The following is a 27,539-nucleotide window of genomic DNA, read 5'->3' on the forward strand; positions in this document are numbered from 1 at the left end:
TAGCATAAACGTTTATTGATACACAAGACAAAAGAAAAAAAATCCTGTATAGTTGAATTAAATTATTTAAGCCGTGGTACCACTCATTTATGTTACAATTTCAGTTCCGATTCAATCCAATATAAAAAAGAATAACGTGGTATTGACAATTCACATGATACACGTGATTTACGCTTAAAAAAAGCAAAATATGATTTTCACAAAAATAGAAATGAGTTGTTAATGGACTCCTACCTTAGTTACATACATTTAAATAGTCTCCTTGAGGTGAAATGGTACATTTTGATGATAAGGAAAACAAAACATGTGTTTTTTCTGGTTAGTTTTGATTCATAAAGTCCACCGCGATAATGGATAAACGTATGTGCGCATTTTTTAGCATTGTTTAGCTCTCTTGAAACACTTTAAAAGTTGATACTAATAACACATTATTTTCAACGAACAGGTACTATAGTATACTCCTTGCCTACGAAATGTTATAAAATTATACATAAGTATTATTAAAATCATCTATTAACAAACCTTAAATGCTAATGAAAAGTAAAATAGCAAATTCCAAAAAAAAAAAAAAAAAAATATAAGGCTTGCTCCTAGCATTACATTAATTAAAAACATTATGTTCAAGCAATAATGATGTCATAGAAATGTATGTAATATGATCAATGAAAATAAGCCAAAAGATTGAAATGGAAAATACCATTTAATTCATCGACTTTTAGTTTTGAATATTGATCAATATATTTTGATACTCTAAAGATGAAATGCAAGTAAAATTGTGCAATATGGTGACGTTGACAGTACTTAAACATATATTCTACCGTTACAATCATCTGCATACATTGTGCAGAAAAGACCATGCACACATTTTGGCTTTGACGATCATATTTTAAATGAAAGAATTTGTAACCGAGATGATTATTGTATTCTATCCCAATTGCGACGAATCTCCTTATTTTGATATCTATATATCTACAAAGAACTCCAATATTAGTTTTTTTTACTATGACAACATGTATATCCTAATCAATTTCGTAAAGGTAATATCGGTATTAATGACTTTTTATGTATACCAATCGCAATGTAGGTCCCATAGCTTGTTAAAAAAAAAACGTTATAGACGCGAATATTATGTCAATTTATCTTAACACTTTCAAGTCAGCGAAAGCAATAGTTCAGATAGCTGTAACTTAAGTCATTACAATCCTCCAAACAACAAAGTTGTATGTAGTTACTTTTATCATTATTATTGCATTAAATTGTCCATACATGATCCCATAAGTCATTCAGACACATATATATATTCATCTATTAAAGTTGAACATTTGGACGAACATATCAGTATCGAGATTCTCCTCTATATTCACTACTATGTGTGCTGTCTGCATCCCTGTCTCTATCACTCGGATGATCGAACTCTGGAAGGTCAAACAACCCTTCTACGGATTCTGGTCTAAAATCGCTGGCTCTTCTATCTGTGCTTCCTCGACGATCCATGAAAGAAGGCGGAGGTGGTGGGAATGCTTCTGTTTCAGGGAAGAACTGAATACCACCTCTCGGACTTGTTGTTCTGCTTTCCTGCCATCTTGGACTGAGCATACCACTTGTGATAGTATCTCGTCTGGTTAAAGGACTAGGTGTTATTGGTCTTATTTCTCCATCACTTCCCTGCCGAGACCACGATGGGCTTCTCAGTCTGTCTTCATACCTGATCGGACTGACACTGCCAAAATATGGATCATCATCATCATATCGAGATGGACTTCTTCTTCTCAATCTATCATGTTCCATCCTACTTGGGCTTCCACTTCGACTTCCAATTGATGGTCGCCTGTCAAACCTAGATGCAACAGGCAAAGGTGATAACAATTCTGATTTATCTCTTCCCAGCATACTCGTTGCAAGTCCTACGTCACTGTACCTCCTAGGACTAGTTCTTCCACTTAAAACACCTGACTGAGGATATGTGGGTTTAAGATATTGTTGTGGTGGTGCTGGTTGAGCAGTGGGGTCGTCACCTGGTAACTGAGGATAAATCATTCCTGTTAGAGGATCTTGTTCGGCTGGGGCTGGCAATTTTGCACGTCTTCTGAAAGACCCAAGTCGATGTTTCTGCTCCCACACTTTTTGTCTTACCCTTTCTTCACTGCGTTTCTTTTCAAGTTCCTAGAATAATTGAAACATCGTACTGTGTAAAAATAAATATACTGGAAAGATAATATGAACATAAATTCATCATTTTATTTGAATAATAGCACCTTACCATGACCTATAATTGCTTGCTTCTACGCCATTTTGTCTCTAGAGGAAAGTTGTCTCATTGGCAGTCGTACCACATATTTTTATTTTATTCATAGCAACAAAATCATAAAAAAAACTACCGACATAAAAAGGAATTACCTCTCTTCTTTGTCTTTCAACTATTGATGTGACATGATAAAGGAGATCATCTATCTTTGTTTCTGTGGAATCCTTGCCCATTCCTGACAGTGATAGAGCTCGATCTAGCGGGAAGAAGTCGTAATTTTCTTTCAGCAACTGTAGGATAAAGAAAACAAGAAAAAGCATTTGAAACATTATATTTTTTAAGAATACGAAACAACTGATAAACTGTATGTGAATATCGATAACAAAACAAGTTGTTTTCAAATTTGATGTTGAAAATTAACATTTCATCAATATGTTAACAATGATTGCTTAAATTAGAACCCTATTTTGACATGGCTTTTAATCCCCCCTTGATATCTTCTCCCTCTTTTTGCTACACAATAATATTAAACAGAATTAATATAAAAACTTTTAAAATAATATGCAACTGCTGGAACCCTGCATAGGACCACAAATACTTACCAATTTGTAAACATACATTTCCAGTGCTGTGTAGTCATTTACTTTTGTGCCATTCAAATGAATGAAGAAAAATACATATGCCCACATGTTATGCTCATGTCTTACATGATGCTCAAAGCCCTGAAAAAAATGCACAATAAGTAATCTTAATTTTCAAGAACAAAACATGATTTCATAAACATAATAACATTTAATTTTAATATCCTTTCATAAAAAAATTCCAGGAATGTTAGTATTTGGTATTTGTATATGAAAATTGATGTATATTTATTTAATTTTAAACTTATCAGATAATTTACCCAAGAAAAATCTCACGATATTATTGTCGCTTCATCTATTTAGGTAAAATGATCTCATAACTATGCAAAATGATAAAATTAAAATTGAAATTTTAGAAACTAAGTTCGCAAGAATATCAGAAAGTAAAACAAACTGCAGCTTTGGGTTAAAAGCTGAGAAAGATACGCTCAACATTATATTAAATTAGCAATTGAATTTCACTATTCTAACTATAAACATATGCACGATCAGCCATAATTTTAAGAAAATATGAAAGCCTCTCCGTGGTGATAAAAGTCAAAAATATTTTTTAAAAAATCTGAAAACCTTTCCATGGTGCTCAAAGTCATAACTGTTTCTGCTGCATATGAAACAAGTATCACGCATGTCCGCCTCTGAAGTCCACTGAAACAAATATTATAGATATTTCAATTATCAAAATGAATAGCATCACAATCATGCGACCATACATTGCCGTGTCGTTCATGCACGCTGAGGTCTTCATCATAAGTTTTTATAATATACGTATACATTTTTTAGAGAGATATGAAAATGTAAATACAATTGTGCAGCTAAAATTTTTTTTCAAATGACAGTCTTCATAACATATTTATTTACAAGTTTGAAATATTTGTTTGTTTTTGTAAATATTGATATTATATGCAGTTGAGTATATACTGTACACGCAGCATAAAAAACTAATAAAATAGCCGCATTTTACCTTTAGGTCCCTGAGTTCCGAGAACGTGTCCACAATGATACCAAATATAATGTTTAGACCAATTGTTGTAATAAAGATGAAGAAGGAAACATGATACAGCACAACCCAACCGAACTTTGCAAACGTTGCTTCCGATTTATGAGCTTTCATTTCCTAGAAAACAAAGGTTGTATTCAGTTGAACAAATGTAACTTAAAGAATGTCTTCCTTGGAGGCACACATTTTCAAAAATGGAATAAATGATAAAAATAAATCCTAACTTATTGATAAATATCATTGCTGACTATTGAAACACTGTTAAATATCTTACTATTGGGACTGATTTTAAAAAAGATGACAACATGTTGACTTCCCTAATCTGAGAGATAAGAGACAATTAAATTCTTCTTCTTTTGTTTTAAATTTCAGTAAATAAGTACTGAGGGAACGAATTTAAGTCATTAACAGAATTAATAGTCTCGTAAAATGAATTCTCAAATTGTTCTTTTCATTTAATCATTTGTTATGACTATGATTTTTCTTGTTTCATTTATAATCAATACTATGTTAATTGATTGTACTTTATGACTCACCTCAAACAGTTCCCCTATCAAACCATATCTAATAACTGTAATAGTACATTGCCACAACGTGGCACAATATAGATAGGACTCTGGATCAAACATGCTTCTCATTAAGGCAAAACTAACGATTGCATACAGATAAAACACAACCAAGCCAAGTATAGCCACCCATACCAGTGATTTACCTGCAAGAGAATGAAAATATATTCTAAAATGAGCTATCATTTTGTGTATTGTATTACGAAACAAACTGTTATTTACCCCATAATGATATATATTGAAAGTAAAATGTTATATAAGAAAATTGATTGATTAAGACATTTTATAATGACAAACTTTGTACAAGAAAGTTTCTTCAGTATCATTAATTTTCAAAGATGCACGAAAAACATACGAATTAATTGAAAACTTTTTGATCATTGTTTCAGTAACCACATACGAACAGAAAGATTATCTTGATATAATCCTTGCATTAAGGTATATCGACTAAATCATAATTTACCGTTCTGTGTTACAGCTTTGATTACTCCACTTAATAACTGATTATTGTTCACTATATTCAGCATGTGGAATGCAAAAAAATATCCATGCGCTAAAGTTCCACCAATAGATAATGCAAGGAATGCCTGAATAAATTTATAATATAAAGCATAGTATATTAATGTACAGATATATGCATGTATGACAAGTCTTTACAGACATCTATTTAACTCGATTAAAATTGTAACCTTAACATATAAGACTTCTTTTGAAACACAGCCTGTCCACGTTAGCTCAACAGGATACTCGGCTTTCCTGGCCTTAAATAAACGAATTTGATGAATCAAAAAAGCATAAGACACATACAAATAAATGAGTTAATAAATTTAAGTACCAATCTATTCATATACTGGCGATATTTTGTTAACTTACATTTCAAATTGATATTAACTATCTGTCCAATACATTATCATAAAAAAATATGAAAATAACACTTTATAAATTTGGTGCGTCGGAAGTGTTTTTCTAGATTTACATTCATCAGCAACGATCAAACCAAAAAAAAAAAAAAAATAAAAGCCTCACGATGTATAAGGAACAATTGATACACTCTACTTTATAAATATTCGAGGTAAATTTTCCTATCGAATCATTTACCTGCAAGCCTTATATAAATAGGCCAATTCAGTCGCACATCTTAAATAGGTAACACATAGACCTGACCTCGTGCTCATTTGATTACATATAATAATATAACGGGTGCCACATGTGGAGTAGGATCTACTTACCATTCTGGAGCAGCTGAGATCACCCTCAATTTTTGATGGGGTTTGTGTTGCTCAGTCTTTAGTTTTCTATGCTGTTTTTTATACTGTTGTTTGTCTTTTGGTCTTTTTCTCCTTTGCCATGACGTTGTCAGTTTATTTTCCACTTATGAGTTTGATTGTCCTTTTAGTATCTTTCTCCTTTCTTATATAAGCAAAACATACAAATGACAAATACTATAATGTCATTAGTGATTGCTCTCTTGCTATCTTTTTTTGGAAAAAAAAAGTCAGATTTCCCCCAAAACATATTATTGCTGGATCTTTTTTTTCACTGTATTTGTTTTATTTACTTTTTAAATTTCGGAATATATCTCCCTCATGCATAGCTCTTATTCGATGTCCTTTTCGGTCATATCAGGTCTTAAAAGTTTTGTATTAGGTTTTTTATTTTCAAATATTTTAAACCTATAGCATCACTGAAAAGACATTAATTGTTGAAATACGTATCTGGTGCATTAAATTGGAACAAATATATAAATATATGTTATCAAGACATACCAAATAGTAGAATGTTGTAAAGCTCAATAACTTGGCATCGAGTTTGGACTGATGTGGTTTCTTGGCGTCTTCCTCTTGATCATCATCTTTCTTTTTTCTACTGAAGGTCTGCCTATAAGGTTAGTATAGCTAGCTTGTACATTGTTATTGCTAATTTTTAATTGATGTTGACTTCTCAATCAGAGATTACTATTAAAAATCTTTATTTTTTCATTTTGGAGTATAGTTTGTTATCTACACGTCATGTTATTGCAGTCGTGTAAAAATATGTTTTTGTTCAAATCAATATGTCATTTCACTTTCTGGGTGGATCTAATGTGGACGATTCGAATATTTATTTACACAATTTATATGGACCTGTAAGTGAAACATGACAGTCTTTCAACCATTGCATTTATTCATGATCAACAATTAACTTTAGTCAGTAAGGAAACGAACGAAAAGCTTTCAGAAATAACTGTATGAAAATTCAATGCATGATTGATAGATATGAGTCGATATAGAAACCTCGTACTTACTTAATTGACTCGACAGTTGTCTTGATTTTCGGTAGACGTGGGTGATTTCCAACAAAATAACTAATTAGGATCAGTACACATAGGAAGTTATGAGTTCCTCCAAGAACATAAATTGCTATATCATACTGCTCTAGACTTAAGACTGCTATATCTGGAGTAGGACTATAAAAAAGAATAAATATGATTATAATCTAAGGATTATGAATTCTCTCAAACAAGTACTTATAAGTCATCCATTTAAGAGCTTACAGTGCTAAAATCAAAATAAAAAACAGTTTTGGGGTTGGGTTTCTCAACTTTATTCGAACATGTTCGAACATTCTCGAAGAGGTAGGGAAAGAAATGAAACCTTGGATCTAACTCGTCCTGTTTGGTACCTTTCGGAAATTTTGGTTTCCAATATTCTCCAACTTCGTATTTATTTGATATTTTAACTCTTTTGTTTCGAGCGCCACTGAAATGCACGTCTGGTGTACCAATTACTCAGTGTTTAGTTTTCTATGTTGTGTTTTGTGTACTGTTGTTTTTCTGTTGGTTCTTTTTCTTTTTTAGCCATGGCGTTGTCGGTCTATTTTTCGACTTATGAGTTTGAATGTCCCTTTGGTATCTTTCGCCTCTCTTTTAGAAGACTATACTGGGTTGCTTGAAACTTTTATCCACTGTATAATTGTTAACTTTTATAGAATTAGTCATGTTGAAATCGGTGTAACTTATCCAGTGGACAATTCATTGGTCAACTGTTTTGAGTAACTAAGTTCTGGTATCCTTGATGAATTTTTGTGCCTAGCACGAGAAGCAAGATAAAAATAGGAACTAGGAGTAGGGATCTTAACAATTTTCAATATATTTGAACATCCTCCAACGGTTGACGGAAATAAATGACCCCTGATGACTTACCAATTAGAGATTTATATTTTTATTCTTCTTGATACGGGAAAAATGAAAATATATGCATACGGGTTGGGTGTTTTAAATATCTATACATTATTTTAACATTATCAAATGTCAGGTGGTCTGGATTACTCATGAAACTTCTCACTATGTATCATTCAATCCATCTTGACATGTTAAACAAGAAAATATTGGTTTAGGAATTGGAATCTCATCCATTTTCAATATATCTAAACATTCTAAAATGGCCAGAGCGCTGCAAGTAACTCTCAACACCGACAATCAATCAAACAATTCGATATCAAGCGTTGGGGATGTCTCCTGGGGATTCACCATATTTATAATTCAATTCATCATGACATGTGAAACCAAAAAAAAATATATCTTGGGGTAGAAATTTCATCCATTTTCAAAATACTACAAAGTAACTCGCGCAACATGGCTATGCATGGCACTTTGAAAACATATTTATGTATATAACAGGGTCATTTTCTATTTTCTCTTAATTTCACTTTTATTGAATTAATCAGTATATAACATTTTCTCATGATTCATACGACCATGGTTATTGTTTACACCATTGATATATTCTATGCATTCAAGGAGATGGCGGTGCGGGGTGGGGGTGGGGGGTCTATTAGAAAATAACTCAACCAGATTAAAAGCCTTTTCTACACAAATATAGGAATTCAATGTTCACCTTGAAAAAAACGTATAACAAAATACCGAAATTCCAAGGTAAATTCAAAAAAAGAGAAGTCCACAAAAACTGACAAAATCAAACGGTATCAACCAACGGAACGAGTGAAAAACAACTGCCATATTCCTGACTTGAAACAGGCATTTTCCTAAACCTAGCTAAACATCCACTTGTATGACAGTTGTTTATAGTTCCGATATATTGACAAAATTGGGTGAGCAACCCAAACAGACATAATAGGTTAATGTGACAATAAATTTGATCCAGCAGCCAAAACTTTTTAAACACTGAACTGTATTTCATTGTCTTTATGTGCTTTGTTTGTGTATGTCATACATAAAAGTACTGCATAGTCCTTATAGTTGATACTAGAACTGACCAATCATGAGTTAAACAGGTCGGGAACACTACCTTATATGGATATGCATAAATTAGCATACTCGCACATGTAATTGTCTATTTACGTATGACGCAATTTTTTTTTACCTGAGTTTTTGACCAATCCATTAAATGAGTAACAATGCATGATGGACTACTACATATTTACGATCAACCGAGAACACGTGTTATTTACTAAAATACAACATATTTGTTCATGCATTGCGGGATTTACAATTTCGCTTAGTTTTTCATTTTTTTGTATCCACATTTATAGTCCGTGATATAAAGTATTCGTTCCATGCTCAGATTAACGAAAACTTGTTTCTATGCCAAGAAACGAGTATTTGAATTACCCGAAATATAGCCATTAATATGATTGATGATTACACGAAGATTACATGTATTCGTCCACAAGACAGCAACGAATCAACAGTGAAAAACACAATTAACTATAAGACAAACTTTCATTCAGATAGTTAAAAAAATAAGGGATCCTTGAATTTTGGATTCGTAAAAAAGGGGAAGACTTAGAGTGTGTCAAATATCTGTTTGGGTCACTAAAATTTCCAAGCTTTTTATAAAATTGATGTTATGATATTGTACCTTCTGTTATAATTAAAAAGTCATTTAAATCGAGGAAGGGTATGAATTTATTAATTTGTCTTTAAGAAACAAACACGCTTAATCGTCAATCGGGACCATTTATAGCCGACTATACGGTATGGGTTTTTCTCATTGTTGAAGGCCTTACGGTTGCCTGTAATTGCTTACATCCACTTCATTTGAACTTTGGTGGATAGATTGTACCTCATCTTCTTATTTCTATATACAAAGCACCTAAATGGGCAACATGGCACCCACTTTGATCCGGAGGATTTGAATGATTGGAGATATTGCACGTATAAAGTCAATGGGACAGAAGCCGAACGATAAAAATACCTCTTAGGTATATTTTGGGATAAAATAAGCAACAGACGGACTTCATCGATGGACAAAAGTATACAAAACATTATGTTAAGCTATTGACCGTCCCCACTTTTTATACCACAATTTTTTGAGAATACTTAATATGATGTTCCTACTTTTAGATCAAGTCCTGAAGATTATTTATACCAATTTTTATGAAAAAGTCACTGATGAAATTTTTTAAAATTAGATAAATATACAGCAAAATGACCCGTTTTTTTTCTAGAATCATGAAACTTTGATAAAAGTTAATTATTTCCAAACAATTGTTATACCAATTCAGAACATACTTATGTACCCATGTAAAGAAGATTTCAATGTTTTTACAAAAATCCGCTTGTGTTTATAGACCCATTAAGTTTTTCTTTAATTCTGATTTGTATCAACGACCTCACAGCCTTAATCCATTCAGAAAGAGTATCTACGTCTTCTTTCTCGCGTTTAACCTATTGCCTGGCATAACACACCAAGTACATCTGACGTGTGGTTTCTTAGAACTACAGCAGACAATTTCAGGTACGAGAAACAAGAAGATGAACAGTAAGTAGAAAAAGAATAAGAACGGAACAAAATCAACGATTTACCAGACCTAAGCATACTTGTGACTTTTAATTTTGCAAGTATTCCAGACTGGCTAAAGACACAATTATTTTTATATATTTAATTTGAACTTAAAACCAGCTGAATTTCAGATAAAATTCATCGTGACATAAGAATGACAATGTTTAAAGTATTAACATACGATTTTCATTGCATTATATTATTTTATATATATTGTGAAATATAAAACTATACTTTACAACAATTACCATGACTGACAATATAGCATAAAACATTTCAATGATTTCTAGCTCCACTTACTCATAAACTGCTAAGGATATATCTGTAGTATTATCCTTTATTTTTGCTGGAACTCCCAGTGATCCTTTAGCCTGCCACGTGACTAGCATTAATATATTTATAACAAAACTGATGGCAGTTACTAAATGGTTCCATACAAGCCTATAAAAACGACAAAAGTTGTATTTAAAAGCACTCAATTGTTTCCTCTGACAGTTTTTCCAGCATAAAAATTTACTTGATACATTTCGTATTTTTCTCTCTCTAAACGCAACTAAGTTCAAGTATAAATGTAAAATATTCAAAATTGTCATTCAATTGTGTTTAATATGTTCTATTCGTGATTAATTCACATATAAAAGTGATTAAGAGACAACTTACCAACCCTTAGTTAAACCTATAGCTATTGGGTTACTAAGTATTGTCCTTTGGTATATAATATCCTTCATTATGTCCTTTGTCCAGCCCATCAGGTCGCGAATTTTGTTGCTTGGTGAAGATCGATCCACATTCCATTTCAAATTTTCTTTGACTTCTTCTCTCAATACTCTCTATAAACAAATGAATGTCCTTTGCATTGTCGTATTGAAAATGCAAACTCAAAATAGCTTTAAACATCGTTTTTTAAAAGGACTATTGATTGATTAGTTAATGTTTTAAATGAAAGAGTGATTATTTCAGGTATATGGAGGTAGTAACATAAAAAAACCGCAATATTAAGCTGTCAGAAGTTCTGATTCTTTCTGCTTCTGAATAACTTCAAGGAAATTTCAAATAAAACCTTCCAAGTACATGGAACTTACTATGTCATTTACAAAACAAGATCGAGACGAATATTACTAGTTACTGAAAGTGTTCACCGAACAACGCTTTATATGATACTCTTTCGTCATTGATAGCATACGTAAGAGACAACAGTAGTCTACCGATGTTAAAATCCCGTAGAATTCGAACGAAAACTAGAGAAATGTAAGAATTAAGTCTTCAAATGCGACCTTTATTTGGCCTTTTTATCTTTTTTTATTCGAGCGTCACTGATGAGTCTTTTATAGACGAAAGTCGCGTCTGGCGTACAAAACTTCAATCCTAGTATCTATGATGAGTTTAGAGTTTATTCACAATACTAAATCATCGCTATTACTAGAATGAAGAAAAATGCAGAATAAAACGTTCTACGTTCACTCCTTTATATATTATACAGAAAAGGTTAAAATGAATACCTTGTTTTTAACTCTAAAGTTGACTTTCTGAAGTTCGTCGTCTTTAACAATTTCTATCGACATACAATTCTTTTTGTAAAACGTAAAAGCCCGTTGCTCTATAGGATTCATTTTCACTGAAAACGATAACTTATAAATTAGCATAAAGTAAATCATTATTCATAGTAAAATCCACGATTAACTTAATCCAATTATTTCTTTGTATACAAATTAGTCGTTGATGGAGCTTCTTCCATAAAACTAGAACGTAACTTATTTGTTTATATAATTTTTGTAATGTCACTCCTATAAGAAAAACAACTATACAATTTAAAATTAAAAGCTTTTTGGGCAGAATAAAACAATAATAATGGCATCTTTCATGCGAATTCAATGTATGCAGTAAAAAATGTATTCTCTGAATAGCAACAAAAACAAATTGAACTGTGAGATATTGCTCTCCTACAAAACCTCCGCAGTAAGTATTCGTTAAACAGATAGTTGAACAAATGCACCATATGGTATAGCACGTTCACATAAAACCAGATAACAAATTTCAGTAAGCTGTAATGTGTAGTTCCGGCGATTGATGAGACAAAAGTTTCATACAAGGCCATTTATAAGTAAGAATATATAAACAGACTCGGTCAACATTAATTTGATCAGTGGTGAATGTGAAAATGACCCTTGTGTTGCATTTCCGGAAACTCTGATTTGTAGTTCCTGAGAAATTTCAAGGAAAGAATGTACATATGAACATACTGTATATACTCGTCTTTCAGAGCAGTAGAAAGAAATGCATCTAATTTTAAAGGTCTTAATTTGGTACAGATCACTCACATTTTGGATTGTTCAATAGTTTTGGGTCAACATCAATCATTCGGTTAAATATAAGATAAAACCGAAAACCAACATCCATATATGCATCTGCCAGTTCATCCAATTGTTTACCCTGGAATTAAAATGAAAGCATAATAAATTGTTTTACTATGTCAAATAGTTCATAAAGTTTTTTTAATATTTTCACTTCAGATAATTTTACGCAATGAAATTAATTTCAAGTATAGTGTTGCTCTTGTTATTGTGTGTGACTTAGGTAGATTAGGATACATTTATCAATACACTATGGTAAGATTACTGGATATAACTCATCAATGTATTTTAGCAAAAGTAACACGATGGTTGTAACTAGTGGATCAGGAACTGCTGACCATTCCGGAACAACCGAGCTCACCTTGTAATCTCGCAGTTTACTTTAATAATAAATCTAAAGTATTTGATTTTTTCCTTCAGACAATATAAATCGGCTGTTGGGCTAAAATAAATTGCATGGATCTATTTTTTTCACAAGAAAAAGAGTTCTTTGTATTTGTCAGCTGATTAAAACATATTTGAAAATAATGTCTCCATGTATGAGACATATAAGCTTTGGTCGTTAATATATACATTGAGACGAATGGACCGATAGCCCATCATAATATAATAAAAAAGATGATACTTAAGAAAAAAGGTAATAGGTTCCATATTGACGTTGATAAACTTACTTTCACCTTCTGAAGTAATGAACCACCGATTTTGGAAAATGATTTCATTTTTGATTTGGGAGCTATAGGTTCATCCAACATTATGCTTTTCAATTCTGCAATTTTCTTTTTGTCTGGTTCATGGACTTCATAGCATTCTTGCATTAACTGGAGGACAGCAACTTTGTCTAACGTATCTTTGACCTCCTGTATATTAAAATGTAAAGGCATAACATAAAACTGAAACTTTGACTTTTTTCATGTCATTTCATTGCTGATAGTTCCTTTATTGTACTATTTTGTTTTGACACTTAAGCACGAACTATCTGTTTTCATTTTTGGAAAACGGAATGGGCTACTAAATCTCATATTTGCTTAGGCATGAATGCACAATAAGTCCACACCAAATAACAGTAAAAGAGACAACACCTCTTAAAAAAGACCAAAATTTGTTTATGTTACATTTGAGATACTCAGTTGCACCAAATCTAAAATATAACACATAACGTAAAATGTATGGACGAACATATGGACAATGGTACACAATAACATGTTAACAACCGTACAGAAAATTCCCCTCCCATGACAAAAATAAACTGCATAAAGCATAATACCAAAACAACTATGATAATTAGACGATACACTTTGAGAAAACGCCATACCAAGGAAAATACTACATATTTCTTTTCACAGAACTTTATTTTCATCTACTAGGAAACAGTGAAAATATTCAAACAAGTGTTTTTTTCTTTCCATGTAGTTACCATTATTGCTGAGAATCACAAATATCCATATCCGACACTTTCACCTTAATACTAACCAGACTGACTTCTGAAGCCCCTGGTCCATTTTCTTCAATTAAAGAGAGAATTAGATTTGCTATACTCTCTCTGAGTAAAAGGATCTACAAAATATACAAATGTATCTCTGAATATCAATTCATGTATGTGCATGCAATGTTTTCTTAAACAAAGATTTAAATGTAATTTAGATAAAGATTGAATAAAGCGTAAAAACCAGTGAAAGATATCAGACTTTTAATTTGGCACGCCAGACGCGCGTTTCCTCCATATCATGCTCATCAGTGGCACTAGAGTTAAAATAGTCAAAAATGAAGATTCAATACTCAGCTGCAACAATTCCCAATTTCTAGAAACTAACACAAGAAACTTTTATAAATATTATGTTAAAGAAATTTGACAATGATAATAATGGATGGCTTTTCAATGTCCAGCGGCACTTTAAATGCACATCCAGGAGAAACAAGAACATGTAAATGCAATATGAATATGGTCCCTGCTTTGTACTAGACCGACACGCTGAGACGTAACTTTAACGTTCTTTTGTACAAAGTAACAGTACGCAGGAAGACATGACTCCTTACACGGACACACTATTCTGACTCCGAGCCGACCATTATTTGCTTTCACCTCTTAATGCCGCGTGTTTCGTGGAGAAGCAAAGGCATTGAGTCCAATTTCAAAGACTTTTGTTTGACACGAGCACGCTAGCAATTAACCACCGAAGCGGTTAATAAAATTAGAATATCAGAATCAATTCAGTTTAGAATAACAGACAAAAATTCATGTACCCAGAAAAGGATGAAAAATAATTATTTGCTTAAAGCTTAAAGGCTAATAAAGAAAACTCATCTAATTGAACTTGGTTCTTGACCATAACAACCTACTGAACAATAAAACAGTATATATTATTAAATCACCAAGGCTAATCAGATTCTTACTTACATTTGTTTAAGCTTAATAGCCCAATCCAGTATCAAATATTTCTGAGATTTGAAAAGACTACAGACGAAAATATATTAAAAGTTTTAATATTTAAAAGTTTGGTAGAGATTTCAAAATTATTTTGGATAGCATACCCATTATTAACACAAACCTTCAAAATAAAAAGATAAATACCTTTTCTGTAGTGCATGATTCAAAATCACCAGCCCTAAGAATGAAATTTATATAATCTATAATCTTGTTGTCATAAATGACAATTCTGTTTTCTTGATTACCCTGGAACAAAGAAATAGGTATTTGTTATTACTTTATTTATAATCAGATTCAGACGGTGAATGGTATGCATTCCATGCACACAACACATATTTCTTTAATAACAACACTTAGAGGCTTAAGTAGTTTAGTAATGTTTAAATCTCATAAATTCACCGAGAAGATACAAATCAAGGTAAAAAGAGAACTTAGGGGAATCTCCAAAAAATGGGAGACCATGTGCTTTGGTAGAGTAAGCATCTCCTGCTATGCATGCAATACCCTCCATGAGAATCGACACTGAGTCAAAAAATCATAATGGGGAATAGGACATAATCTGTAAATTCGTGAATACAAGATATAAAATATCCATCTCTTTTACCTACTGAAGTATGAATCCTCATACACATTAACATCCTTTTGTTTTTGTCACGATGGGGAATAGGATATAATCGGAAAATCCGTAAATACAAGGTATAAAGTATCCAGCTCTTTTACCTGCTGAAGTATGAATCCTCATACACATGAACATCCTTTTGTTTTTGTTTTTAAATTACATTTACCCAGTATCGATTGGGGATAATGTTTATGTCTTTTTATTTTCTGATGGATTTTCTATAATTCATGTTTCCATGTTAATGAATATCTCCGATGATATTTCGGTCTTTACGGATATTTTGTGATTTTAAAGAAAAGTAAGAAAATAACAAAAGGCAATAAAACAATTAATAGTAGAAGAAAAGACGACCCATTCCCAAAAGGAAGAAATGACAAGTATGAAATTAATAATACAGATTCATTAAAGCATGGTTTTTGGGCCGGTTGCTTCACAAGGGTAAGCTTGTCCTGCTTCATGAATAACACCGATCTTGCGGCTCTTATCATACAGAAATCTAACGATATGTCTAAAATTATCAACACAAAAGAAATAAGTACAAACAATACATGTACAGTCTAAAATTGACTTTATTGTTATGGTCATTTTTCCACAGCTTTTTATCCGTAAGGTGCATCCGTTGTTTTTATAAAAAATAAAAGTATTAAAACTATAATACTTACAGCAGTGAACTCATTCATCGTATTGAACAGCTGAATAACCAAATCAATGCTCTTAAAATTGATATTGGAATATACAACATTTAAAAATCTTGTAACTTCTGCGATTATATTAAAAGATTTCACATTATCAGGCTGTTCTCTGAGATAATCCTGCAAAAGTTTAAGAGAGAGAAAACTGTCAAAGCATTGAAAACGATAAAGTCTCCTCCGTGATATCTCATTCGAATGGTAAGTATAAATTTATATTTCTTTCTATCGCATAGCTAAATAAGCCCTGTGATGGAAATATTGAGATTTTTAAGATTTAAAGTTGTAAAGGATATGTGAATAACTTGGCAGGCTACATGTAATAGAGAATATATGCATTGTAATGTAGTTGTTATTGAACTGCAAACTTCAAAAGTTTTGTCCAAATTAATGAGGAATGTATAAGAAATGATTTGTCTGTCTTCTCTCCAGGTTTATCGGCATATGATTGAAAATCATTGTATGCATTTTCCTAGATATGATAAATTGCATAATCAGGTTTTTTTTAATACCAAAAGTTAGTGTTGTTTCCATAAGCATTGATCCTGTATTACAAATGTTATAGACTGGCGAGGAAATTCAATGTCCATGGCATAATATCTCAATGGTCTTTGCTAAATACCAACAATGGTTGTTTTAATTATGAAAATATTTTGTATACTGGTAAAATTGAATCTTCGGGGGCTGTATTCATATATTTGTTTTATATAAACACCAGGATTGAAATTTTGTAGGCCAGACGCCCGTTTTGTCTAAAAAACTCATCAGGGACGCACAAATAAAAAAAGTTAATAAGGCCAAATTAAGTACGAGTTGAAGACCATTGAGGAGCCAAAAATCCTAAAAGTTTTGTCAAATACAGCTAAAGTAAGCGTTCTTCATTGAATCTGGATGTAGTTTACAGAATAGTGAATAATGGAGTGTTAAAGTATAAAGAATTTTGGGCGAAAAAATAAAGACACAGAAATTATGCTATTTTCATGTACGGTATTAACATGTATGGAATTATTTATTGAATCAAATGAGCAATGTTCACCCTATTAGAACGGTAGCTTCACGAATTCAGATTTAACCTAAGATTATGAGAAGGAAAAGTCAAATTTCTTTTGTAATAACATAAACGGTACCAATTTTACACTGCACCAGATGCGCATTTCGACAATTAATGTCTCTTCAGTAATGCTCTAGGCCAAAATATTTGAAATTTCAAAACCTCATACAAACATCGAAGCGCTAATCAAACCAAAAAGGACCATACTTATATCAAAATCCGAATAAGGAATCAGAGCTTTGAATGAGGGAGATATATTCCTGAACTTAAAATGATTTATAAATTTCATAACAGCAAATCAAACAATATTCATCTTTTAAAGCCAGTAACGAAGTCCTAGCCATTGGGTTGGTGATCTCCTCAGGGACTAACAGTCCATCAGTAGAGATATCGACCCAGTGGTAGTAATAACATACACGACAACAATTTTTACTGCACCAGATACCTGTAAATCATGGTTTTGACCATCACACATTCTGGCCATTACTTTCAGGACAAGCTCAATATAACCATCATGTCTGTACTCAGGCCCTTCCGATATTGATACAGGTTTTTCTTCAATTTCTTCAGGTTCAGAATCCTATAATTGGAGAAGGTAAATTTACATCGATATATTGAAAAAAAATTCATTTCATAAATAAATGGTTACTTAGCGTACTCCAGCGCTATGCATAACACGTATATGTCGAGACACATATTTGGACGCCCTATCGATCAATAATTGGTTTATTTTTAAAATAATACTAATTAGGGAGAGGAGTTACATATACTTTTTTAAAAAAATTCACGTTTGACTTTATCTGAGTTGGCCCCTGTGATCTACCAAAATCGTGGTGAACGCGCGTATTCAAAACAGAACAAAGTGATTTTAACATCACTCGACGAAATGTAGGAAATAGTAAACATATAACACATTGAATAGTTGTTTGATAACTACAATATAGAAGTTCCGCGTGGATGGTGTTAATTTTTTTCCTAATCGGGTTAGGTCCTTTTCACTCTTTTACTTGTTATTTATGTATTTAATTATGCAAACATGGAACATAAGTAGAAAAAATAAAGACTCCACGTAGTCTGTACCGCTCACATTGCATTTTTCATAACATTGATATAATGCAATACAAATATTTAATAAAAAGTTATTAGCAAAAATCGAACAAATGGGTAAATTTTTTTGTCATTCAAGGGGAATTCTTATAAAGAGTTGAACCATGTTGGTTTACAAGTAGATCTTGTCCTGCTTATTACTTGTGCTGTAAATAGTTTCTATCTTATAACTATCGTTTCGACAAAAACACAAAAAGGTAAAATCGTCTTTCAACGGCAAAAAATTCTTTTACACGGAGTCAAATGAAAGATTCAGCCTTGTAGACTTATTTATAGAAATTGTTCTGATGATCATTTCGCTGTCAACAGTTACTCTCTATTTACTTAGTTCCCACACAAAACACAAAAATGGGTAAAACTCTTGTTTGACTGACAATTTCAGCCATGTATGACTTATTTGTAGATCTTGTCCTGCTCATCGTTTTGTTACTTACAGTCTCTCTCTTTCTATTATAGTATCTGCTAAAACACGAATCAGTCTTTCAACGACAACAACTCCTACAAGGAGTCAAATGATATTTTCTAACTTATTTGTTGATCTTGTCCTGTTGATTACTTCATATTTTGATATGTAAAGTTTTTGCTCATTGTTGAAGGCCGTACGGTCTATAGATCTTTAGTTGTTAATTTCTGTGGTCTCTTGTGGAGAGTTGTCTTGTTGGCAATTATACCACATCTTGTTATTTTTATATTATTTGTAGATCTTGTCCTGTTGATCTTTTTTTGTTGTATACAGTTTTTCTGAATCTTCTATAGTTTTCGCTAAAAACACAAAAAGGTATAAATGGTCTATCAACCCCAATAACTCCTATGAGGAGTTAAATGGAGATCTTTCCCTTAGACTTATTTAAAGCTCTTGTCTTGCTGATTATTTTTGCATTTTCATAGTTTCTCTCTATCTACTTTAGTTTCCACACAAAAACAAAAAAACAAAAAAATTGAAAAAAATCGTCTTTCAGGGGCAATATCTGATATAAGGAGTCACCATACGACTTTGTGTATGTTGCCTTATTTGTTGATCGTATCCTGTTGATTATATTTTTCTCTCTGTCAGCTATTATTCCCACAAATGATATAAAAATGGGTAAAATTTCGACTATTTTACTTATCTTTCATGCTGATCCTTTTTGCCATTTAAAGTATCACCTTATCCAAAATTCCAAAATTCCAAAATATTGGGTAATATTGGAGATCATCGGACACATTTTAAAACTAGATATTCAGAGGAGGATTGTGGTTAACTTTAGTTCCGAATGGCCTAGTAGTTTCAGAGAAGATTTTTCTAAAACTTAACAGACGACGACGGACGCTGGACGCCAAGTGATGAGAAGAACACGTATGGCCATTTGGGTCAAATGATTTAAAAGTATAAACAGTTATAAGTTTTTGTGAAATTATAGGATATTGTGAATATGGAAATCAAAGGAAAACAAGAATGTGTCCATAGTACACGGATGCCCCACTCGCACTATCATTTTCGATGTTCAGTGGACCGTGAAATTGGGGTCAAAATTTGGCATTAAAATTAGAAAGATCATATCATAGGGAACATGTGTACTAAGTTTCAAGTTGATTGGATATCAACTTCATCGAAAGCTACCTTGACCGAAAACTTTAACCTGAAGCGGGACAGACGGACGGACGGACGGACGAACGGACAGACACACAGACCGAAAAACATTTTTTGTACAAACTTACTTCTAGTATCTTGATTGCTACGGAGTTTGGTCCATTTTGTGCAATTAAAGCTTGCTTTTCCTTCCGAGCTGGGTTTACAAACGTGACTTCCTTTTTTATTCCATTTATAGATGAATCTTTTACTTTAATTGCAGGTTTCGGTTTTCTTTCTTTCGGTTTCTTTTGCTTCTTTTTCTTTTTAGGTTTCTTACTCGATGTTTTTCTTTTGACCGACTGAAAAATGTTTTTGTTGCGTTCATGAACAGGTTTATAGGAAAATATTAGACAGAACATGAATTAAAATGCAAGAGAACAGTGAACTTTAAATGAAAATTCTAATCATTACAACTGTAATTAATTGGTGAATCACTACTAAATTTTGTATTGCTGACAGCATAACGTTTTTTTTCATATTATGGCACATGAAGAATTTTTATTCTTTGCAATGAGTAATATTACTCAATATAAAGTGCGGGGGTTTATTTCAACCTAATACATACCCAGCCTGCCAATCTCTGCTGTCGCAGAGTATCTTCATACGCTTGAATTTGCTACAACAAATGGCATAGTAAATGAAAATGTTTTAATATATATTTAAAAAAAATAGATATATATGAAGGACTTCTACAACAAATAAGGGATAGTTCCAATTTTATCTTAAATGAATATACACAAAACAAACAATTAGTTCATTTACATTTACAGATAAGTGGTCTTCAACATACCAAAACCGAAGTTGTTGCCATTTGTATTTGTGAGAGGCAGAAGTTACCAAAAGGTTAGTCGTATTCTATATTTTCGAAATTGTATCAACCTTAATGTAAATTTCGACCGAATCTGATTCGCATGGTGTGTGATGCATGCATATTAAAAGAGTGGCAAAAGATACCAAAAGGGCATTCAACCTCATAAGTCGAAAATAAACTGACAACGCCATGGCTTAAAAAGAAAAAGACCCACAGACAAACAACATTACACAAAACACAATATAGAAAACTAAAGACTGATGAGCAACACGAACCCCACCAAAAACTGGGGGTAATATCAGGTGCTTCGAGACATTTACCCTGTCGAAGCACCTGGTCGCTACGTTAATAGTTCATTCAATTCGGTTTGTTATCTTGATTTGTATATCAAAACAGGTTCATCGGGGATCTACTGTTGTGTTCATTTCAAAACCAATTAAAAGTACTTGAAAAATTAAATATTAATTAAAATAATCCAATAAATTAATGAAACATATAGCACCTACCTTCAGAGCCAATCTGGATACAGGGAAGGAATCTTCTGATATTTTCCCCGTTGTCTTTGATGTTTCTTTTTTTCTTTGAGATTGCTGCGAGTTCAGTGAACGTCTTCAAAAATAAAAGATTAATGTATTCAATGCTTTACATAAATAAACATACAGAAAACAATAATTCGTTTATTTACATATATTGGTGATAGGTCTTCTTCGACTCGTCAGTTTCTTTATTTTACAATGTACTGCCACCTTAAACAGGATTCTGTATTTTACTTCAAATTTAAACAAGTGATATGAATACTAGGTAAAAGTAAAGTCATTACTCATTAAATCATATGATTTAATTTAAAACAAAATAGTTAACGTTGAGTATGTATAATATTTTCCACTCTTATTGTATTGATCACATGTTTTCTTTACTACTTAATGTACAAAAGTTAAAACAAGTTCTGTATTCCTTAAATAATGGCTCACATAAATGCGCATTTTTGTAAAATGACATAATATTTGAAATAGTAGGAAAAAGAGGGTAAGTTCTTGGTATAAAGTCAGGAAATAATAATGTGTCAGATAATAATATTACCATGAACACACACACACCCACACAGCCATACACATATTTACTTAAACTGTTAGCTTGGACAATGGAAATTAAGAGACAAAACAACACACATGACAGACGTGTACAAATCAGACAAATATCAGCCTAACGATGCTTATCGAACATACACTACATAATTATAAAAATAAAATTGGCATAAAACAGGAGACTAATACAAATATGAGCCCGATGATCAATATATAGCTGTTCTTAAAAAAATAATGATTTTCTACAAGTATAATAAATGTTATCAAAATTATGTAATAATATTACTAAGATTATTGTAAAACAAAATAGAATACTATGACCATTTCAAGAATTAATATTTCAAGTAAGCTTCATGAAGACAACTTGGCATGCAGTAATTTTGTCAGTAAAAGACTAAACAGGTAATAACTTAAATAAATCTAGAGACATGATTTTGCATGTTCGAGCACTTTGTCTTAGATTTACTTTCTGTTATTAAACATAAACAATGAGTGTTCTGTTTTTGTTTAAATGAAAGTGCAACTGTCGAGTAAAACCCACCGCAAAGACGATGACACTAAAATAAAAATCACCCATGCTTCTTTAATTCTTTTCCAAATGATTATTCATAAGAACCTTGTATATTTTATGTCATAGATACTATTCTGTCCATTGATATTATTTTGAATCCTATGTTATTGAAATTTTATACTGGTTCTTAATCATAATCTTAACTTTGCACAAACGAAATTTCATTCATTTCATAGGTCATTCTCTAATCAAGTATGAAAGTTGCATGCATTGTCCAACTTGATTCATTAAAAGACATTATGCCTAAACTTTTATATGTCATATCTTAATAGAATTTCCTAAATTTTAGGATTTATATCTCATTCAATTTTAATCAGGTGGAACAATCTGTTCATTCAAAACAATTCAACGATTAACTCACGAACCTCCTGGCTATCTGTACACTGCAAAAATATATGTAATTGTTCAATCTATAAATCCTTTTCATGACATGGGGTAAACGGTTAATGATACATCAACAAAACAACAAGATAATCAAAAAGTATATGAAGGTGGTCATATATCTTTCCACATCGAAATGGTACCAACACTGTATATCAATTTCTAAATTGTCCTTAAAAACCCAAATACGCAATTAACTTGAAAAGAAACCAATAAACGTCTGCAATCAGTCAAAAGTTAAACAAGCAATAGAAAAAAAACAGTCACAACTAAGAAATGCATCACTATAGTATGAATTCGGAAATAAAAAATGTAGGTCAATATCGTAATGTTACAGACAACAAAACCAAATTAAACAGTGAAAAACAGTTCTAGATAATATCTGTGATTATTCAAAGAACTTTTAGCAAACAAAAAGCACCCATCATAAGGTTCTATCCTTTGGTATCTTTCGCCTCTCTTTTATTTCTGTTTATATTTTATGAAGAATAAATTATTATCGTGACTACAGAGATTTAAATTATGTTTAAGGTTACTCGAATAACTGAATGTGTTAAAGTTTTGTTTATAAATACAATTTGATAGAAAAAAAAACGTGAAAGTGTTTTATTCTAGCCAGTTAAAGTGTTGGGTCAATTTATGATGGATATAAAGCAAAGCGATAACCAACTTTTTGAAAATAAAATATCATGATAAATGTTCATAAACGAATTATTATGCTGTATAATTTCTCTGTAAATTGATATATGAACCTTTTAGTAAAAGAAATGTATTTGGGATCATCTCATACTTGACTTTTTTGTAAACTTTCAATTGATAGTTAGATTACTTCATAATTATAATAATTAAATATAAATAATGTAAATTTTCACTGCGGTCGAATGGCTTATTTTTTTCTCTGAAGATTACGTCATCTTACAGTACAGCGAATATCCTATATAAACAAAACAATTGATCTGAACATAGAAGTGACTATACATAACTTTCGCATTGTATCTTGTCTTACTTAATATCGAACATTTTGGAATTCATTACAAAGGAGCATGAAACCCTGACGCCAACAATAACATTGTATGCAGATAATAGCAAAATTACTACATTGTTGTTTAGCAAAAGCTTTTTCTGCACATTTATTAAAGGTTAAACGTTGATACTTAAACATTATCTGTATGTTTGCAGGGACACGTGTGGGAATATGTTCAGGTTAAAAAAATAATTAAAGATCAATGTTTGGCAGAGAAAAAAATGTCTTCTTTGTATTTTCTTAAATTCATGTAAATATGTGCATGGATTCCTTTTTTACATGGTTGGGTTTAGTCCATTTTTGGTAATATCCTTTTGGCGTGGCTCGGTACTTATACATACCGCCATTGAGTTATTGTGCTATGGTCACTTTTTGTATTCTTGTCATTCATTTTTGCTTATGTGCTTTGTCTATATGCAATTTATATTTTCTTTGTTGACATATTTGTTTGTTTTTATAGTGATTAAGATTATAACACAGAGTTGACTGCTGCACCCCTTTTTTTGACTTTTTTTAATATTATGTCTGTTTGTTTTGTTCACACATTGTTGTATATATAATGGAATTATATGCGACTGTCATACAAGTGAGAGTTTTAGTTAGCTATAAAACCAGGTTTAATCCACCATGTATCCTGCTATGTATGCATTACCTGTAATGCCAATTAACATTCAGTCAAAATGTCAAACGTAAGGAATAGGACAAAATCGATAAATGTGGTAACTAAAAATATCTGACCTCGACAAACATAGTGAGTTGAAATATTGACAGATCGTATCGGTCAACAACATTGACCATTTAACCTATGCAGTGATAATTTCTGGCACTTCATCATAATTATGTTATTGTATAAATTAAAATAACAAAAATACCGAACTCCAATGAAAATTCAAAACGAAAAGTCCCTTATCAAATGGCAAAATCAAAAGCTCAAACACATCTAACGAATAGAAAACAACTGTCATCTTCCTGACTTGGTACAGGCATTTCCTTATGTAAAAAATGGTGGTTTAAACCTGGTTTTATAGCTAGCTAAACCTCTCACTTGTATGACAGTCGCATAGAATTCCATTTAAAGGATTCCATTTTATTTGAACATACAGGCGTTTAGAAGTGGCAGGACATCACAGTTATTTATCTGAAAGGAAGATCTTGGCTAAATGCTTTTTCTTTTTGTCTTTGAGAAGGTGCTGTAAACATCTGCTTCATACGAGTATAAAAACAAGTTGGTCAATAGACAGTGCTTAAAAAGACCTATTGAAATACCGACTGTCCTGAAATATCAATCCATCAAAATCAACAGATAAATTGTCGATCAAAAATATCCCGCGTTTTTGTAAATGTACTTGTATTTATGTAAATCTAGTAAAATCTATGTTTTTCACTGTCAAAGAAAACTTAACATGTAACCTATTAAGTCTCGATCATTCATTTTGTCTCACTAAATAATGCACATATACTTTTCCCGTTGATCAGCTACTCGTAATATAAAATTCCTCTTCAACCTTAAATTTTTCGCTGCAAGTTGGTGGTTGACTGAATGATATCGTCAAAGCAAAGATTTGTTAAACTAAGGGTATCCTGAATCTACCGTTTTTCGCCTCGACTGTGATTTGTTACAAAGTTGCTATTTGGATTGTCTTGACGGCCACAAAATGTGCAAAAGGATTTGCTATTTTTGTCGGATGTATGTGGTTATAAACAATCACAAATACTAGTTAAACAATTTTAATTTTTTTAATTTTTTGTGGCCTTGTCTTATTGTCTATCATGACTATTGAAATTGGCATCGTCTAATTTCTCTCAAATATGTAATTTTCTTAATTTAACAATCTTAAACGATCATTCAAAGACAAATAAACGAACAGAACCAAGCCTCAAATGTAAAACAGCAGATAGACGACATAACAATGAAAATGGACCAGTTAGGTAAACCGATACGACTCATGTAAAGCACATAAATTGAAACACCAAAAAAGTGGTGAGTTGTGCTGAATAGCCTGTACCTTATGGTCTTATTTAGAAGAATAAATATGTCTAATAATTTAAAACTAAAATCTATGTGCATGAATACCTTGACCCGTTCGTGTCTGATTTTGTAGTAGTAGGAGCTAGTTTCCTGTACAACAACAAACAATAAAAATGGTGTACTTATTACAATGGGAACATGCATTACGTGCGTCTTAATGCTAGGGTATACATTGACTTTCTAAAGTGATTATTATTGAAAAGCAAACATCTAACACCTTGATTTGAAGGCTTCTAACAATTTTTATCTTTCATTTTGAACATCAACAATGAAAGCTTGATAATACATTTATTGTCACTTAATTAGAAATCATATACTTACTTTTCTTTGATAGAATTAGTTGAAAGAGCCATCCTATCTCTTACGGCCATGAAAAAGACTTCTTCCCTTGTTGAAAGGAAATAAGACAACATCGATTTCTAAAAAAATAAAGTGCTTAAGTTGACTGTTAGCTAAAAGGTCCGTACTTGAAAACAATATAAAAAAAATACAACCATTACGAAAAAAATGTCATAAAAACATCAATTTAGAATTTTTTAAATAAATTTTCTTCGATGGAGTCTTTAATTATTTAAAAATGTCTTGTGTTTCTAGTTTCTCAGAGTATGAAAGAGTTATAGTTATAAAGAATATGCATTAAGGTAGACGTGGGGTATACGTCAATGACACGGATGTCACTAGTGAAGTGGTAGCTGTTGGACCTTCCTGGAGCGCCTGATGTCGACCCCGGTTTTTGTTTGAGTTTGTGTGGATCGATCTGTATTTTTTTGTGTGTAGTGTTTTATAGATTGATATTGGTCTATTTGTTATCTTTTCCTTTGGTCATGGATTAACCAGTCTTTCATCGACTTATGATGGTTTTTTAATGACCCCTTTGTATCATCTTCCATTCTAGACGTTTGTTTTTGTTAGCCTTTCCGATAATTTTCTCTAAAATATAGTACAGCATATACCTGAACTGTTTGATTTGCATTAAACAACAACACACACAGAAATCCTAGGACTTCTCTTGCCACATCTTCATTTCTCGTCGCCAAATGGGGCAAACCTTTGCTCATTGAACCTTTCCGATCGAAAAAGTTCTGTATGCTCGCTATCCATTTCAATTGTCTAAAATAAAACAAAGGCAATATATATTTTATTTAGAGAAAATGTTTTGCCGAAAAATATAAGATGGATAAAGTTTCATTCAGATAGATTGATTCATTTCTCAGGTATTTTACTTGACTAATATATTTGGTCCTTCTCTTGTTTCAATTTTCAAAGTAACTAAATCATATATTAGCAAAACTGTAAGAAAACTGTTAAAAAAAAAAGGAATCTGAAGCGAGATGCTATACATGTTTTGGGTTTTTATATGTTTTACCTAGCATATATATTTCTTCTGATGCGGCAATTGAATTTTGAATGATCAATGACATATTTGTTTTCAATCCAAATATGCCATTTGGAAATTTTTATCATTAATACCTTCTTTGGTAAAGATCCTCGTTTCTGTTATTTGATTTTGATTGGATCTCCGACTGGCATTGGTATTGAAGAACAATGCATA

At 31.8% G+C, this 27,539-nt stretch overlaps 1 protein-coding gene across 1 annotated transcript in view; it reads right to left on the reverse strand.

Moving 5' to 3' along the window:
- LOC127701368 (inositol 1,4,5-trisphosphate receptor type 1-like) overlaps positions 1 to 27,539 on the reverse strand; it is a 32,957-nt gene continuing 5,418 nt past the window's right edge. The window contains exons 8-30 of the mRNA XM_052205264.1: positions 26,941 to 27,097; positions 26,309 to 26,406; positions 21,404 to 21,506; positions 20,652 to 20,702; positions 20,173 to 20,385; positions 17,813 to 17,947; positions 16,290 to 16,439; positions 15,153 to 15,254; positions 14,054 to 14,137; positions 13,255 to 13,440; positions 12,551 to 12,662; positions 11,732 to 11,847; positions 10,893 to 11,062; positions 10,533 to 10,673; positions 6,734 to 6,895; positions 6,216 to 6,327; positions 4,913 to 5,036; positions 4,420 to 4,595; positions 3,848 to 4,000; positions 3,454 to 3,531; positions 2,848 to 2,967; positions 2,398 to 2,535; positions 1 to 2,163 (exon numbers count right to left, since the gene is read on the reverse strand). Of these exons, the coding sequence (XP_052061224.1) occupies positions 1,336 to 2,163; positions 2,398 to 2,535; positions 2,848 to 2,967; positions 3,454 to 3,531; positions 3,848 to 4,000; positions 4,420 to 4,595; positions 4,913 to 5,036; positions 6,216 to 6,327; positions 6,734 to 6,895; positions 10,533 to 10,673; positions 10,893 to 11,062; positions 11,732 to 11,847; positions 12,551 to 12,662; positions 13,255 to 13,440; positions 14,054 to 14,137; positions 15,153 to 15,254; positions 16,290 to 16,439; positions 17,813 to 17,947; positions 20,173 to 20,385; positions 20,652 to 20,702; positions 21,404 to 21,506; positions 26,309 to 26,406; positions 26,941 to 27,097 (3,709 nt within the window). The 3' untranslated portion in view covers positions 1 to 1,335. The remainder of the gene's footprint in view (positions 2,164 to 2,397; positions 2,536 to 2,847; positions 2,968 to 3,453; positions 3,532 to 3,847; positions 4,001 to 4,419; positions 4,596 to 4,912; positions 5,037 to 6,215; positions 6,328 to 6,733; positions 6,896 to 10,532; positions 10,674 to 10,892; positions 11,063 to 11,731; positions 11,848 to 12,550; positions 12,663 to 13,254; positions 13,441 to 14,053; positions 14,138 to 15,152; positions 15,255 to 16,289; positions 16,440 to 17,812; positions 17,948 to 20,172; positions 20,386 to 20,651; positions 20,703 to 21,403; positions 21,507 to 26,308; positions 26,407 to 26,940; positions 27,098 to 27,539) is intronic.

Source organism: Mytilus californianus, unplaced genomic scaffold (assembly GCF_021869535.1).
Source record: "Mytilus californianus isolate M0D057914Y unplaced genomic scaffold, xbMytCali1.0.p SCAF_5, whole genome shotgun sequence".
Lineage (NCBI taxonomy): Eukaryota > Metazoa > Mollusca > Bivalvia > Mytilida > Mytilidae > Mytilus > Mytilus californianus.